This window comes from Debaryomyces fabryi (assembly GCF_001447935.2).
Source record: "Debaryomyces fabryi strain CBS 789 chromosome Unknown contig00032, whole genome shotgun sequence".
Taxonomy (NCBI): domain Eukaryota; kingdom Fungi; phylum Ascomycota; class Pichiomycetes; order Serinales; family Debaryomycetaceae; genus Debaryomyces; species Debaryomyces fabryi.
Genome location: NW_015385458.1, coordinates 25,428 through 41,308, shown reverse-complemented (window position 1 = coordinate 41,308; position 15,881 = coordinate 25,428). Strand labels below are relative to the sequence as shown.

The 15,881-nt window shown below is 33.2% G+C and overlaps 9 protein-coding genes across 9 annotated transcripts; 4 read left to right on the top strand and 5 right to left on the bottom strand.

Moving 5' to 3' along the window:
• Positions 1-31: 31 nt before the first annotated feature.
• On the bottom strand, positions 32-886 carry COQ4 (ubiquinone biosynthesis protein; the record flags this gene model as incomplete). Its single annotated transcript, XM_015610863.1, has 1 exon — positions 32-886. The coding sequence occupies one exon, from the start codon at positions 884-886 to the stop codon at positions 32-34; it is 855 nt and encodes a 284-aa protein (XP_015468317.1).
• Positions 887-1,136: 250 nt separating this feature from the next.
• AC631_02032 (uncharacterized protein) lies at positions 1,137-2,894 on the bottom strand (the record flags this gene model as incomplete). The annotated part of the gene is made up of 1 exon (XM_015610862.1): positions 1,137-2,894. The coding sequence occupies one exon, from the start codon at positions 2,892-2,894 to the stop codon at positions 1,137-1,139; it is 1,758 nt and encodes a 585-aa protein (XP_015468316.1).
• A 161-nt stretch (positions 2,895-3,055) lies between these two features.
• Positions 3,056-3,592, top strand: SPC19 (Spc19p; the record flags this gene model as incomplete). Its single annotated transcript, XM_015610861.1, has 1 exon — positions 3,056-3,592. The coding sequence occupies one exon, from the start codon at positions 3,056-3,058 to the stop codon at positions 3,590-3,592; it is 537 nt and encodes a 178-aa protein (XP_015468315.1).
• Positions 3,593-3,664: 72 nt separating this feature from the next.
• Positions 3,665-4,558, bottom strand: AC631_02030 (lipoyl(octanoyl) transferase; the record flags this gene model as incomplete). Its single annotated transcript, XM_015610860.1, has 1 exon — positions 3,665-4,558. The coding sequence occupies one exon, from the start codon at positions 4,556-4,558 to the stop codon at positions 3,665-3,667; it is 894 nt and encodes a 297-aa protein (XP_015468314.1).
• Positions 4,559-4,692: 134 nt separating this feature from the next.
• On the top strand, positions 4,693-6,489 carry AC631_02029 (uncharacterized protein; the record flags this gene model as incomplete). Its single annotated transcript, XM_015610859.1, has 1 exon — positions 4,693-6,489. The coding sequence occupies one exon, from the start codon at positions 4,693-4,695 to the stop codon at positions 6,487-6,489; it is 1,797 nt and encodes a 598-aa protein (XP_015468313.1).
• Positions 6,490-6,603: 114 nt separating this feature from the next.
• AC631_02028 (uncharacterized protein) lies at positions 6,604-7,290 on the top strand (the record flags this gene model as incomplete). The annotated part of the gene is made up of 1 exon (XM_015610858.1): positions 6,604-7,290. The coding sequence occupies one exon, from the start codon at positions 6,604-6,606 to the stop codon at positions 7,288-7,290; it is 687 nt and encodes a 228-aa protein (XP_015468312.1).
• Positions 7,291-7,444: 154 nt separating this feature from the next.
• AC631_02027 (succinate dehydrogenase membrane anchor subunit) lies at positions 7,445-7,912 on the bottom strand (the record flags this gene model as incomplete). Its single annotated transcript, XM_015610857.1, has 1 exon — positions 7,445-7,912. The coding sequence occupies one exon, from the start codon at positions 7,910-7,912 to the stop codon at positions 7,445-7,447; it is 468 nt and encodes a 155-aa protein (XP_015468311.1).
• A 223-nt stretch (positions 7,913-8,135) lies between these two features.
• On the bottom strand, positions 8,136-9,248 carry AC631_02026 (uncharacterized protein; the record flags this gene model as incomplete). The annotated part of the gene is made up of 1 exon (XM_015610856.1): positions 8,136-9,248. The coding sequence occupies one exon, from the start codon at positions 9,246-9,248 to the stop codon at positions 8,136-8,138; it is 1,113 nt and encodes a 370-aa protein (XP_015468310.1).
• A 1,770-nt stretch (positions 9,249-11,018) lies between these two features.
• Positions 11,019-15,857, top strand: AC631_02025 (cohesin-loading factor complex subunit; the record flags this gene model as incomplete). Its single annotated transcript, XM_015610855.1, has 1 exon — positions 11,019-15,857. The coding sequence occupies one exon, from the start codon at positions 11,019-11,021 to the stop codon at positions 15,855-15,857; it is 4,839 nt and encodes a 1,612-aa protein (XP_015468309.1).
• Positions 15,858-15,881: the final 24 nt, after the last annotated feature.

The window sequence follows — 15,881 nt, the reverse complement described above, 5'->3', positions numbered from 1 at the left end:
GTTACGCAAAATACATATAAAATGCTTCAAATTAAACCTTCTTCTTCTTTTTCAATTCTCCGAAGTACTTTTTTCTTAAGTTTCTCAAATCAGGAGGTTGTTCAATTCCCATTTTATGTCTGAATTCATTTATATCCTCTTCTAGTATCTTTTCCCAATAAACGTTGATTAGAGGTTTTGAATTAAGACCACTTTTGAATCCCCAAGGATAGTAAATATTATATAAGCGTTCTTTTTGACTAGGCTTTAATCTCAAAGGTGCAAATAAAGCTCCTAAACCAGACATGGGAATTCCAATGTTCATAAATTCTAATAGCTTAACTGCAATCTCTCCTTCTATTATTATTGGTAATCCAGTTATGGAATGATAGAAATCATGGCATTCTCTATATCTTTGGTAAATGTATGCCAATTCTTCATCGTCAATATATTTCACAGGAACTCTTGTATCAGGGCTAACCCCTTCCCTATCCAACCAATTGATATATGTCTTGCCTATGGTGTTATCTGGTAGTTGTCTGAGTTTTTCTAAATCTAATGACGTTGATGTAATTCTTGGTCTTTCTCTCAATATTTGACGACCAACTGGATCTGATAACATTTGCGTTTGCAATTTGGTTAAAACGGGCTTTATTGCAGTAGACTCGCCTAGAGCAACTATAAATTCGTTTCTTTCAGGATGTAAATATGCACCAAGTGATGAACCAGCAATCATCAACAATTTTTCAAATGTAAATAATGGAACATGTCCTGGATAATTCAGCTTACCTCGTGAAAAATACCTACTTTCTTGAGCTTCTATTGCTTTGTTAAATATAGCGTTGGCATCTTTATAATGTAATTGGCCCTTTTCCATCTTATTGGCCAAGCGATTATTCTCATTCATCATCATTGACCCTATGAGAGTAGCCGCTGCCGTAACTAAGAAGTGTCTTTTTTGGCTTATATTAAGCGACGAAATAGAGCGATGCTCTATTCCCTTACAGGCTTGCAACACATTCATATTGCCTGCTTTTAATTTCAATTAAATACAATTCTTACACCTTTGATTAAATTTAGTGGTATGAGTTGTAGTGTTCTTTAATTTTATATACAGGTTCGGTACAAAACAGTATATTATATCTATTTATTCAGCTTTAGCTAGATAGTCTTTGAAATACGTTTACAAATAGTACTATTGATAATCCGAATATTATGCCCCGATTCCTCTCTATGCTCTGAATAACTAATGCAAGGAGTGTGAAATATAATGCAATTGCGATCTTGTCTTTTAGTGGTAAAAGCTGCAACATTGAGGAAAAAGATCCTATTTTACGATCAATTCCTTGGTCTCGTGAACTAATTGATCGGTCTGACTCTATGCTTGATGGATTATTGTTAGTATAGGGTGTATTCCTTGAAGTTTCCATTTCTTTATCTAGGATAGGAGGTGTTGCTTCTGATTCAATTTCACTCTTCTCTTCCTTTGGGGAATCCATAATCGAACAATCTTTATCCTTTATATTAGATAAAGCAAAATTGTTAGAGTCATGAACCTTTTGATTTTCTAATGAAGATATTATTTTTTGCCTTTTATCATCATTGCTAGTCATTGATTTAGTTGTTTCTGATACAAATTTACCATTAGAGTTGATGTAATCGAAATTCAGTGAAGGCTTCTCGGTATTAGATTCGTTGGTCTCAATCAAGCCCTTAGTATTGTCATTCGAATCTTCTCCATGCAATTTATTAATTTCATTAAATTTCTCATTTAATGCGTGTTTCTCATTCGTTAAAGCTGTTACCTCCTTACGCAATTGGTCGACAAGTTGGGTAGCTTCTTCTTTATAATTCTTATGCTTATCTTTCGATTCTTGTGTTTGAGATTTCTCTTCAGATATCTGATCTTCAAGTTTCCTTAGCTTGCTTTCGTATTCCTGTTTTAAGTAATTAGAATTAAGCTCATTCAATCGTGCTTGATAATCTATTATGAACTCTTCCAATGTAGCTAGCGTATGGTTTTGTTGCTTGATTTTGGAAAGGTTTGTTGTTAATACTCTTATTGCACTATCTAAGCTACTTGCATTCGTAATTTGTGCGTTATTGAATATTCCACAATTTCCACTGGGATTTAAGCCTAATAATTTATCCTCTAGATTTGGATTTATATCACCAAATAAAGCATTTTCGAACGATAGGTGCAGCCCATTAGCCCTGGCAGCCTTTTTTTTCGGGATTTTAGAAATTATATCTTGAATAAAATTATAGTGTTTGAATTCTGGTGTATCCATTGTCAGTTGATTTTTAAAATTGAATGAAGATGGTATTGTAGAAGATGAAGTATAAAAATTTTGCATCACATTAATATTTTCTACTTTAGCACTTATTTGTTTATGGTTTGTATCCGCTTGTATATTGAATCCCAAATAGATAATGTCCCCAATCTTAATTTCTACAGGCTCATTACCAATTCGTTCTTCATTCACGTACGTTCCATTAGATGATCCTAAATCTTTTAACATCAATTTGCCATTAGATGAATCAATAAACATAGCAGCGTGACTTCTACTTAGTACTCGTGAATCAAAGAATCCATTGGTTATGTCCGGCTTCACTTTCGATCCAGCCGGTCTACCAAGTTTTCTTGTTTCAGGAAAATATGGTACCAGTAACTGCTTCTTAATGAATGTATCATTTAATGGAGTTAAAGTTACGAAATATAATACATGATTTCTTTTGTTTGGTTTTTCCTTACTTCGGCTCAGTGCTGTCGGAGTAGATATTACTTGTGACTGTGAATTTGATCTCCTTCTGTTAGCAACTTCGTTATTTGGTGATACATCATTCAGATTACCTCGATTTTTTGTAACTGATTTTTGAACGTCTAAATGAATAGGTAGATAAGTGTTAGTCATGACAGTCTATTAGTATCATCCGTAGACACAATGCTTTAAATGAAAATTGTATAAGGTTTAATTATCAGTTGATTTTTATCACCACAATTTACGCGCAATGATAAAAATTCAAGTTTGAAGTTTTTAATCAAAACAAAACATTGAATCATCGATGGCTGACAATGTCTCATAGTTATAATAGTTTATCTAATTGCATAAGTTCATTGAGTGCATCTGTAGCGCTACTTAACGACTCTCTTAAGACCATAGATAATGCCACAAAAGATATACCACGGTTAAAAAAGGTATTGAGCACGAATAAGGTATTCGGTTTAGTCCCAGAACTGGATTTAGAAAGTGCTAAAAGGAACATTCAAAATGAGGTGCAACCACAGATAAATGCACTAGTCTTAAAAATAGAGAAAGAATTGAATAAGATCAAGCGAAGAAAGACTAATTTGGCAAGCAAGGTTGATCTCCAGCAAGTACGATTAGAGAATGCCGCTAAAAGTAATAGAGATTCCTTAAGTGGTATTAAAGGAATCAATGCCAATAGGATATCTAAAGGGGATATTGATGAACTGAAATTAGCGAGATTGAAATTATTACAAAATAAGAAAGAACGCTTGAAATACAGTTTGTCAAGACTAAATCTACAAGATAAAAAAGCAAGATTAAGTACCATCCCCTCACTACCACCACAGAGAGATTCGTCGTAAAGTACGAGTCTTAAATTGTACACTAGTGTAAAATATTATTTTCATCTATTACTATATATAGTTGAAATAAAATTATAATTTTAAGTCTTCTCCACTCATATGCTCGACCGTCGTTATGTTGAGTAACTTCGCTAATTCTTTCGCATACTGAAACCCTGCATCTTTAATAGAAACATCGGTCTCAGGTTTCAATTTTTTAATGGAAGTAGCAGAAACCCCGGGCAAACCACACATGGTAGAAGTATTGAGGAATTTTAAATCTGGAAAAATGTTCAAAGCGATACCGTATGATGTAATGGCTCTTTGGATATTACAGCCGACAGACGCTATCTTGTGATCTTTTTCTGATATAAAAACTCCTGGATTTTCGTTCGTGAAACTTTCAAGATTATAATTCTTTTTTAGAGTTTCTTTGATAGCCTTCAATAAAACCGAATCAACGAAGCATTTAACAGATAAATTCAGAAATTGTTTTAAATCTAAGATGACATATGCTACTAATTGACCTTGACCATGCCAAGTCACCTGGCCCCCTCTTTCTAGCTGATAAAATTTACATCCCATTGCTTCATATTCTTCAATTTTTGAACTTATTTCCTGATCTTTTTTCATTTTCTTGCCTCCAGTATAAACATTCTCGAACTCGAAAGTTAACAAAGTTGGGAAAGGTTTCATATCAAGTATTTTTTTTAATAAATTATCTTCGTATTCATTCAATTGATAGCCTTGTGATGCTATCTCATTTTGCTGCTTTTTGATCTTTGATTCTAGTTTCTTGAAATCTAGGTTGGCATTCACCATAGCATTTTGAATTTTTTGGCCTTCTGCGAATGGAGTAATACCTGGGAAATGAATATGTCTTAAAGTCTTGTAATTTTCACATAGCGGCGAAAATTTAGTAACACACTTGGTGCTACTATATCTCTTAATTAGTATGCTGCTTGTACCTAAAATGCATTTCCCCATAATTCTTAGATTAATGTATGCAAATCTTTAGTAGATGAAAATTGTGTGAAATCTTAAAAAACATGGTATCGTGCAGGTACTCAAATTGGCCTCAACATGGAGAATGCTTTAGTTCTATATCTATTTTATATATGATGGCACTGGAACTGTCTCATACAAGATCGGAAGCGATCAATAGCCATGTTAATTCCCGAAGCCTTAAATATGGAAAGAAAAAAGTCAATTCGATTCCAAGCATTGTGAATACTGCTGTAAATAAATCGAAAGTTGGATCGTCAGAATCTTTACCTTTGAAACAAGATCAAATAGTCAAGACCAAATTTACTGTAACAAATGAATTAAAACATAAAGTAAGAAAAAATAAGGGAACTCATGAGCCAATTATTGATACCCCTGAGTTCAAACTACTTTGCAAATTGTTTGTACCATCAAAATACCTTATACATAATGATAAGATCGCCATAAAGCAATTATCTAATCATTTGCCGTTGATAATACCAGGAGACATAGAGTTAAATAAACCCCGCCAGAGATTAAATTTTGAGTTGCATCTTTTTCTTTCCTCCATTGTTACACATTACATCACGTCGTGGTATTTAAGTAAACTTAACACGGATAATCTAGATTTCATAAGAAATGTATATAATATGCTATCCGAGTTTTCAAAGGACTTCATCAAGAGACTCGATTGCATGTTTCTGAATGGCTTATTTGCCTTAATTAATGAACTTTGCGTAATACTAAATGATCATATTAAAGAGATAGCTAGTGATTCCACTAGCACTCATGATATCAAACTTTTAGATGATTATCTAAAAAATAATATTAACAGAAATACTATTAAAAATTCATATAAGGATGAGAACGAAATAATGGAACAATATTTAACTAGTAAGCATGTAATATTTGAAAATAGAGGAATTCAGATGCCAGTGGAAACGACACTAGGGATACAACAATCTGAGGATTATAGAATACAGTATTTCAGATTAATTGCAAAGGAACTCCTTACTGTATCGTTTAATTCAGATATTAATTATGATGCTACAAGTTCGGCATCACCTTCAACGTCACACATAACAATGTCCTTGCTTATAATACTAGTGGCCGACCTTATATTAGATAATATATTTAAAAAAATATCTTCACCTCAATTTGTGTTACAAACAATCTTAAATGATTCATTTGATATGATAAACGAGTCGTTGTATAAGAAAGAAAATGATGAGCTTGAAAATAAACAGGGACTTCGAACTATACGAAGCGTGATATATAGTGGCTACAAGAATATCACTCGTATTATGATCAGCATGCAACTCATATCCGAGGCTTACGAACCAGGTAATAGTACAAATATTTTAGAAAATTGTCTTTTCCAATTAATTGATACCATTACGAACTTCTCTACGAGAAAGCCTTTGCTTGCAAGTGTTTTTCAATTTATGAAAAGAATTATTTTGGCGAACAAAAGAACCTCAAGAATGTTTGACTCCTTCTGTAAATGGTTTCTTTATAATCAACTTGCTAGAATTCTTAATGATGAATTTGGTTGCAAATTACTAAAGACTTTGCGAGAAGGCATATTTGAAGATAATGACGACGAAAATGATGATGAAAACAACGAAGAACACAAAATTAATATAGATAGCCTTACTTCTAAAATCTATGAATTTTTGTCTGATCAGTTACCTAACTCAATATTCTGTGGTAGTACGGTTGTCAACTCTTTCAAATTTTCCGATGAGTCAGACGACGATTTTAAAAGCTCTATTCACAAGTTTTTACTAATCTTCAATTACAATGTTTCTTCGATGGATAATAATTTAATTAACGAAGCATGCCTCTTGAATCAATTACTTATTATTCAATGGATAGACTGTATTCTTTCGACTTTATACCCAGAATTAGTGAATAAACAAGCCAATTCTTAATATGCAGGGTTGATATGAGAATTTGATAATTTTCGAATTATATCTTATCTTTTTCCAACTACTAGGATAGGAATAGTATTTAATAAATACGTATTTATAATTTGTACCATATTAATGAGTTCTACGGAAAACATACAATTCATTAATCACATTTTGAGGGATAAAGAAATATACAATTATGTGATACATTTAAAAAGAGTGAACATTAGAGACGGCGACGACGAGGCGATCAAGCTTTTGAATACCTTGGAATTGTTCGCATTTGGAGATTACCTGAATTTTCTTTGCTATCATAATCATTACATAACTCTCGATTATTTGTTATTAATCAAGTTAATCAGGTTAACAATATTATCTGCTGCAACGCAAGAAGGACTGACAATCAAAATAGATAGATTGCTTGCTGGCTATAAATTAGGGGCGGCAATTGAGCATTATATTGAAATCACAGGTGATAATGTTTCCAAGGAGCTAATGCTTGAGAAAATATGTATTGATATGGTTGATGATTCAATAATTGAAATAAAGTTCGATGATGTAGAAAAAACTATTCTCATAGGTAAAACAAACACAATTCGAGATTGCTTTGACGCTAATACCACAGTTCTAAGAGTTTTAAAAGAGCAAGATATATCTGGCAAAAATTTATCTAATGCGTTAAAAAGTTTGCAAGGATGGTATGAAGAAAACCTAGATCCAACTAAGAAGGACCTAGATACCCAGATAGATAATATGAACAAAATGCAGTCAAAGGATATAAACCTCAGAAAGAGAAAGCCATCTGATAACTGTTCAATTTAATGAATTCTACGAAAACATTTTTTTTTTAATTTATTAGAAGGAATATATAATGAAAGAAATAAATGAAACAAAGAGCAAATGACACAAGACAATTGCTTGCTCTGTATATATAATATTACTACGTGGTCTTAGTTTGGATCGTCGCTTCCTAAGCTCATGCTTTCCAAAGCTTGGATAAAATAGTAGAAACACCACCTTCTTTAGTTTCTATTTCGTAAATACCGTATCCTGCGATACCAGTTCCAAAAGTTAATAAATACATGCTGAAATTGAACAAGGGACCGTAAACTCTCTTTGGAATATAATCAATAATACAAGATTGGAACCCAGTGTAACAATGGTATAACAAGAAACCCGACATAGTTGAATCAAGAAGGGTTGTAGCACCAGTGAGGAAAGGCGCCAATACCAATGGAACCAAACCAATAGCTACAGCTCTTTCGCTTGTCCAATGTAAAGAACCTTCAATCTTCTTAGGTGCTGGTGGGACGTAAGCATCATTCACGGTACCAACGATATATCCCGGAGGTTGAGGAATAGTTTTAATACCACGCACTAAACATGGTCTCAATAAGGATTGTCTAGTAGATGTTAATCCAACACGGCTGTATAATGATAACATTTTAATGGTTCTTAATTATAGCTAGTCAAATATAAATAATCTCGATACTGGTGGTTTTAAAGTCGGTTAATATATATGCCCCGGACTGTATTACACTTGAGGTAATTATTATTGGTTGAAATTTCATGTATTTTGATTACATAATCACTGTACAAATTCAGAAAAAAATTACTGAGACCTATATACATGTATATACAGCTTGAATATTGGAAGTACCATCATTCTATTCTTTATCTTCATCTTCGAATTCTTCAATCTCCAATATAGGTTGAGGACTACCGAATCTTTCTGATAACGATTTTTCTATTATGCCAAGAGGGCCCTTATTGTAAATTATCTTGCAGAAGCGGTTGATAACATTATCATACCATGAAGATTCATTTAATTCGAAAATTGACAATTCACCAAGCAATTTTTCACATCTCTTTATTGACCTGACATCTTTGATATCTTCATACATTATAATCAAATTACGTAAAACACTTATCAATATAGGCGACGCCCTTGTTTCACTACTATGAACGAAATAAATCTCCTCTACCACATCTTCGCCCCAGGATATGGCATTCTTCTTGTAGCCCTTTGCCCACATAATTTCAGCAACATGAGCTTTAATCTCAGCTATTACCATCTTCATATTGTTTGGATCACAATTGAACAATGGATAGCTAGCCTGATTTTGTTCTGAATAAGTGATAGATTGTTGTACCAGACTTAACTTTTTAAGGTTAGCCAAATATATATTTAGCGCCTTCAGTAAATATAAATCCTTTTCCTTGCCATGGGAAGAACTGGCCTTTGCGAATGTAAATGCTAATCCATTTAAGCATGAAACTAGTTCATCAGTAATTCTAGAGTTGTCTTGGATTAAATAGTTTTCGTCTAAAACTATTGAGGAAAAAGTAGATCTGAGCATATTAATAGACCTATCTAAATACGCTACTTTATCTTCATTTCTAGGGCAAACCTTGCTAAGTAATCTGCAACATTGTGATAATCTTTCTGCATCACCTAGCTTATAGAAAAGCTCATCGTCGTCTATTATTTCCTTTAACACGTATATTGACGTATCCAACTCACCTTTTGCAAGTAATGCTTTTGCATACCTCAATACAATATCAATATAGAAGTTGGCAAAATCATTTGACTTCTCGTAAACTAATACGGACGAATTAATGATTGGCACCATGAATCTATTTTGTTCTGAATATTCATCAAATTCTAAATTTGGATCTTCTGCTCTAGCCAACTCAATTAGCAATCTTCTATAATGTTTGACTGCATATCTAGGACTCTTCAAGACATCATCTTTGTTGATAGCCTTGACTGTAGTCATTTGATTTTTGAAGCTTAATTCAAACGGTATATGCTGTCTATCATTAGCATCCAGGTATAATAAGTATAACAGACCAAAGCAGACTAATAACCCCCCAATATAAGCGCCTGCTATTATATTTATGACAAATCCCCATCCTTTAACTGCACTGAGCTGAGATGCCGATAGCTTTATAGATCTGTATTGAATTAAAGGGGCACGAATAGGTCTTTGTATATTAATATTACTAGTCCTAAAAGAGCTGTATATTCCGCTTCTAGTGAAGCGTCTAATCTGTCCGCTGAACATGTCTGAAGTCCTATACTAACACTGATCGTTTAAGATGTCTGTTCTTTTCATTATCGCTTATAGAAGACATTTATTACACAAAAAAGTTAAAAGTAAAGTCTAACCAAAATAACGGTAAATGATAATATAATTTCTGCCTATGAAACATAATGAATCGACGAAAGGGATATACGACTAAATCCGTTACCGAAGATGCTACATCCAAGGCAAATGTATCATTCTTATACAAGTTGGTTACAAATTGGTTAATTACTGACCCCAGCTTACGCATCCCAGACTTGCAAAATAATGTAAACATCAAGAACTTTCAGGTGCAAAAACACGAAAATGTCCAATTTATATATTTGTGTGGAGGAAGACTAAGGACCGTCAAACAAAAACCAATCAATGTTCTAACGGGTATACTGATATTAATTCCAGGCATTCTATTTTGGATTTTTGAGGCAAAATGGGTATGGTTTCACGTAAATCCGTCCATAGTCATATTGTTTAGCTACTTTTGGCTAATAACGATATCGTTTTTTATAAAATCTTCGATGTCTGATCCTGGAATGTTGCCTCGTAATATTCATGTTCCTTATTCTGTGAGTAATGCAAGTACGGCTTCTAAAGTGAGCCCACCAGACGAATATTTTAATATTATTTCATTACCATATAATGCAGAAGATCATAAAGGCGTTGGTTTGAAGTATTGCACAACCTGTCACATTTGGAGACCTCCCAGGGCAAGTCACTGCTCGGTTTGTAATTCATGTATCATCAACCATGATCACCATTGCGTCTTTTTAAATAATTGTATTGGCTATCGAAATTACAAATACTTTTTGTGGTTTCTATTATTTGCGGTTATAGGATGTACACTCATGTCTGTGATATCGTTCATTCACATATTCTATTATCGGTTGGTCATAGATTCATCAGTATCAACTTTTCGCAGCTCGATATCTAAATACCCGGTGAGCTTCCTTCTTTGCATTTACAGTCTTTTGGCTTTAGTGTATCCATTACCATTATTAATTTTCCATATATTTTTGACATCATACAATTTAACTACTAGAGAGTATTTGAATAATATCAGAGGTGTTAAAAAGCTGCAAACACACTTTACTAACCATTTCGATACTCATTCAATTTTTAAAAATCTTTATATAAATTGGTTGGGCAGGGCGAGAGGCTTTTCTTTAGTAAGGCAAACTGACCTTTATCAAATAGGCGATCTAAGATTTGAAAAGCTTGATCCTTTGCAATCATTTCTGTAACATAAATCACTCCTGTATAGGCGCGTAATTCAATAAATTTATACTGATCTAAAATCTAAATCTACCATTTAAGTTGGCGGCTAGCTAAGAAAAAGTATCCTGACTGTAGTAAAACTTACTAAGGATTGTTTTATTTTAAACCTATATATTGGTGTGTCACTAACAGTCATTCTAGAAGATTTAACACAGAACCGCTGGCAGGCGTTGTTGAAATATTTCACTAATGACGACCGATAAGTTGCATCCGACTGATTTAAGAGAAGGCCTAGGTACAGTTCCACTACTTCACCTACTACCGAAGCAAGACTTGGCTCCATTGGTATCATTTAATACGATAGATGCGGTATCGAGTGATATCGAGGAGAAAGAGCTCAATTCATCGTCTGTTGCCTATAAAATGAGATCTGCGATGAATGATGATCCAGGTTATTTTAGTAAAGTGATTGACTATTTAGCAGAAGACTTCCGTTCCTTTGAGGACAACGAGCTAGATGATATTACTTTCAAGAAACCAATTATAGCAAAGAATGATCTACTAGATAGGAAAAAGATCCCTGCATTTCCGCCATTTGAGAAAAGGCTATTTGAAGAGATGGGTGATGTTGACGACTCTTCTATAAAACACGGTACTAATATTCTGGACATATCACAATTAGATAAATCGGAGCTTTCAGTTCAAGATGATTATGATGCAAACGATGTTTTATCTATTCAACAGCATAATGAGAAATACAACCAGAAATTCGAAGTTGAGAAGAAAAAGATGGACGATCAAAAGGCATCCCGTAAAAATGTTAAGCTTTCTGATGCACATTCATCGGATCAGAGTAAAAGGCTATTCGATGATTCAGATGCAAGTCCTGCGCAGCAGATTAAACGATTTCAAAAGACGTCATTCTTGGAAAGAGATCAACTCAAAACTAGAGCTTGTGAAGATTTAATAGGATTCATTAATGATGTTGGTTTAATTGATGAATGTACCAATGGCAATAAGTACTTTTTTATCCATGGTGAAAGCAAACTATTAAATACCGAGACGCTAGTTTTTGTTTTAGATCGTTTATTGAGAATTCAGAATGATCATGTCATTGACCAAATAGAACTTGAATACTTAATTAGAATCGAAAAACTTTGTGTTCGATCTATCAATGAAGGAATACTGACCCACTGGAATGAAGTAATTGAATTTATTGATGTTAATAGTTTTGAAGAATTCATGAAAAATTATGATGATTTACGGAAATTATTCGAGCTGGCCTTGAATGGTACTATTGCAGCAAAGATAATTTTGCTGGTACTTAATAGCAGGAGGAATAATAAGCAATTGTTTTTGGACGAATATTTCAGGTCAATCATTGACTTAGTTTACGTATTAGTCCAAGAAGTAATTGTTCCTTTTGCGAGTAGAACAATACCCGATGTTCAAGTGCTAAATATTTCAAGAAGTTTTGTTTCAGGACTACTTAATGACATCTGCTCAATCAAAAATATGATATCCAGTCATATTGAAAAAAATGAAGTTGACGAATATCTATTGACAAGACTTGAATACCTATCTGTCATTATAATTTTTGCAGACTCGACTTTAAAAGAAAAAGCATCAATACTTGGTGTGAGTAATTTTGATAACTTGAGAGTTTGTTCGTGCAAGGTCCTTACATGTATTTTTAAGTACCGTCCAGACCAGAGACAGTTTATTTTAAACGAAATTCTATCAAACTTCGATAAATTACCGACGCAGAAGGTTGCAGCTCGGCGTTTCAAATTAAATAGAGGTGGTAATATTCAACTTACAACTGTATTGCTATTGAATTTGCTACAAAGCTTTGACGTATCGAGATTTTCTCTGGATGCGAATGAAGCTAGGGAAATGAACTCTGATGAGAAATACAACTCATTTGTGGAAAACAAAAGAAAGGGTATCATTGAAAATGTTTTCTTGTTGCACGAAGAGGTTACAAGAGTATCAAATGACATTGCTGCTTTTTTGATGAATAAGTTATATAACAATCCTGATAGTCAACAAAAGCAATATCTTGAATTACTTTTGGAAGATTTACTTGCGGTTGTAATATTTCCTGAATGGCCATCTGCTGAAATTTTACTTGTATCCATCTTTAAAGCATTACTATATGTTATACAATCAGGATCATATTCTTCACAGATTGAAACTTCTGCGCTAGAATTAGCTGGATTGATTGGCACTAAAATCTTTGAGTTGAAACAATCTTATACTGGTGTTCATCAATTCAATATTAATTCCACCAATGAAGATATTATATTCTATTCCGGATGCTTTATGGATTCGCTAGAATACGTGCAATTGCAATCTATGAAAAATAAAGAGTATATTACAGCTTTCAGGTTTTTAGTTTTGAAATTTATTTGCCGGCTTAAAATCATTGTTCAGAATAATGGCCATAAGAATACAGAAAATCAATTAGCTGCATTGAATTCTGACAACGATAGTTCTTCTCAACTGGCCACAGTTAAGCATGATGTGAATTTATTATATGGTCGTCTTTTAGATATTTTAGCTGACGATAATATTAACCTTAACCAAACCTTGAAATCAAATATGGACTCCCAGTCCATATCTTCATATTCACAAATATTATTAACCCAGGAACTACTAGGCCTTTTCGATAGTTTTCTTAATGTGATGGTTAACACATTAGATAGTACAAAAGTCAAATCAAAAACTAAAGCAATAAGAACTTTGTCATCATTGATTGATATTGATCCTACATTGTTAGTATCACCTAAAATACAGGAATCTGTTTCTAAGAGGTTATTGGACTCCTCTCCTTTGGTTAGAGATGCAGTTATCGATTTGATTAGTAGATTTATGCTGTCGAAACCAGAAGTAATTGATCAGTTTCATAAGCCTATATGTGATCGTTTAAATGACGAAAGTATTCAAGTGAGGAAACGCGTAATTAAACTTTCAAAAGAAATGTATTTGAATACAGATAATATATCAATTAAAAGTCAAATATCTATGAAAATTTTAAGAAGATTAGACGACGAGGATGATGTAATGGCAAATATTGCAAAGTCTTATTTGCTTGACTTATGGTTCACTTCATTGGCGGATGAAGCAAAATCATTGGATTTGGGGCATCTTCTGACAGCCACAGCGAAAATAGCAGATGTTATAATGGAAGTTACAAGCATTGGAGGAAAAGCTACAGCATTTTTTGAAACATTCTTAACAGAATATGTTCTATGTAATCCTGACCCTAGGGTGATGCAGACTGTAAGATTAATCATAGATCAAACTTTGGATAGAATAATTGATTGTGTTAATACTAATTCCGAGACACAAATTGTGAAAGCATTAATTCTTATCTCCACATTTGTAAAATGTGATGGTAAGTTAATGACTCAAGATCAACTAGTTTCATTACAACCTTATTTAGTAGATGAAAAAAATTCAGGAGAGCCTATTTGCTTCTATAGTTTGCAAATACTTAAGCATGTCCTTCCTTGTTTTGCAGCATTAAGACCTGCATTTGTTGATGCTGCCCAGACATATTTATTGCGTCGGCTCACCAAATTTAACGTAAAAGAGCTACATGAAGCTATGCCTTGTGTTTGGAGATTGTGCTATATGAATAAGGATACAGTCAAACTAGCGAACGCATCAATTTCGTGTATGAAACTTATAAAGCCATTTATTGATTTATCCAAAAGAGACGAAAAGATAGATTTCAATACTAAATTACATAAATTGCTTCATCTACTTGGATGCTTTGGGACATATTGTAAACTTGAGAAGCATAGGGAAGTATACATAAAAGCCCGCGTTGGCTTGAAGGAAAACGAAACAGTAATTAGTGTTATTACAAAGTTTTTATTATTTTTTTGTGGGTCTACCTTTCTGTCCCAAATCAAAAAAATTGCCATCAAGAATATCATAAGCGTTTGTTCTACTCATCCAAAATTGTTTATGTCTGATGCTATCTTAAAAATTCTAGATCGTGAATTTGATGATGTTGACGTAGATATCAAGCGCACTATTATTCAAGGGTTTATGGACTTCCTAAAGAATGAGGATAACAATTCAAAGAAACTAAATGGCGTTCAAACAAAATCATCTACTGAAATAAAATTAGATGTTGCAGTTTTTCATGGTGATGCTAAATCATATGTAAATGATGGTATCTGCGCGGGTATAATTCAGAGATATTTGGAAAAGATTTTAAAGTTTTGTCTTCAAGAATCGGACGAATTCGCTATATTACCTGTTCAGTTTGTTCAGTTAGTAATTAAGCTAGGTTTTGCAAATCCAAAAATTTGTATTCCCTATATAATTGCCTTGGAGTCAACAACCAATCCACATATCAGACATATCGCTTTTGAACTACATACTGAATTGTTCGAGAAACACGAATCATTAACTGATTCGAGTTATCTAGAGGGTTTAAAATTAGCGGTAGCTTATAGAAAGCGTACGGCTAGTAATGTGTATCAAGAGAGATTCTTCATAAGTAATTTGTATTCCATTGTAAATGGGAATTATTCTTCAAGAAAAAAGCTCATATTGTCTCTTGCCAAAGCATTTAACATCAACCTTGGTTTTACAAAATTGGAGGATAACACATTTCAAAGAGATACCATAATTTATACTGCGTTTAACATCGCAGCCATTCATTTTGCAACTTTAGAAGAAGTATTCATATTAATATGCAAAATTGATAAAGTAATATCTAGAGAGGGCTTGGATTTGTCTGATAAAATATTGAAAGAGACGAATTCTGATTCACTGAATACTCAGTCTATTGCTTACTTACGCAATTTATGCGTAAATGCCCAAACTTTAATTGCATTGATTACTTTCCGAAACCATTTAGTTGCAACACATAGTATAACCGATAATCAGATTGAAAATTATAAACCGAATAAAACTGAGATAGAATTAAGACAACCCCCTAAGTTAGTTAACGAAATTCCATTGTCTATTGAGACTGAAGGATTGAATCTAGTCTTGAAGAATTCGGAAAGCTTTGGAACTATCTACACGAGATTTTTTCAAGTAATTCATGAATTTACAGAATAGCTACTAATACTCAGAAATAATTTA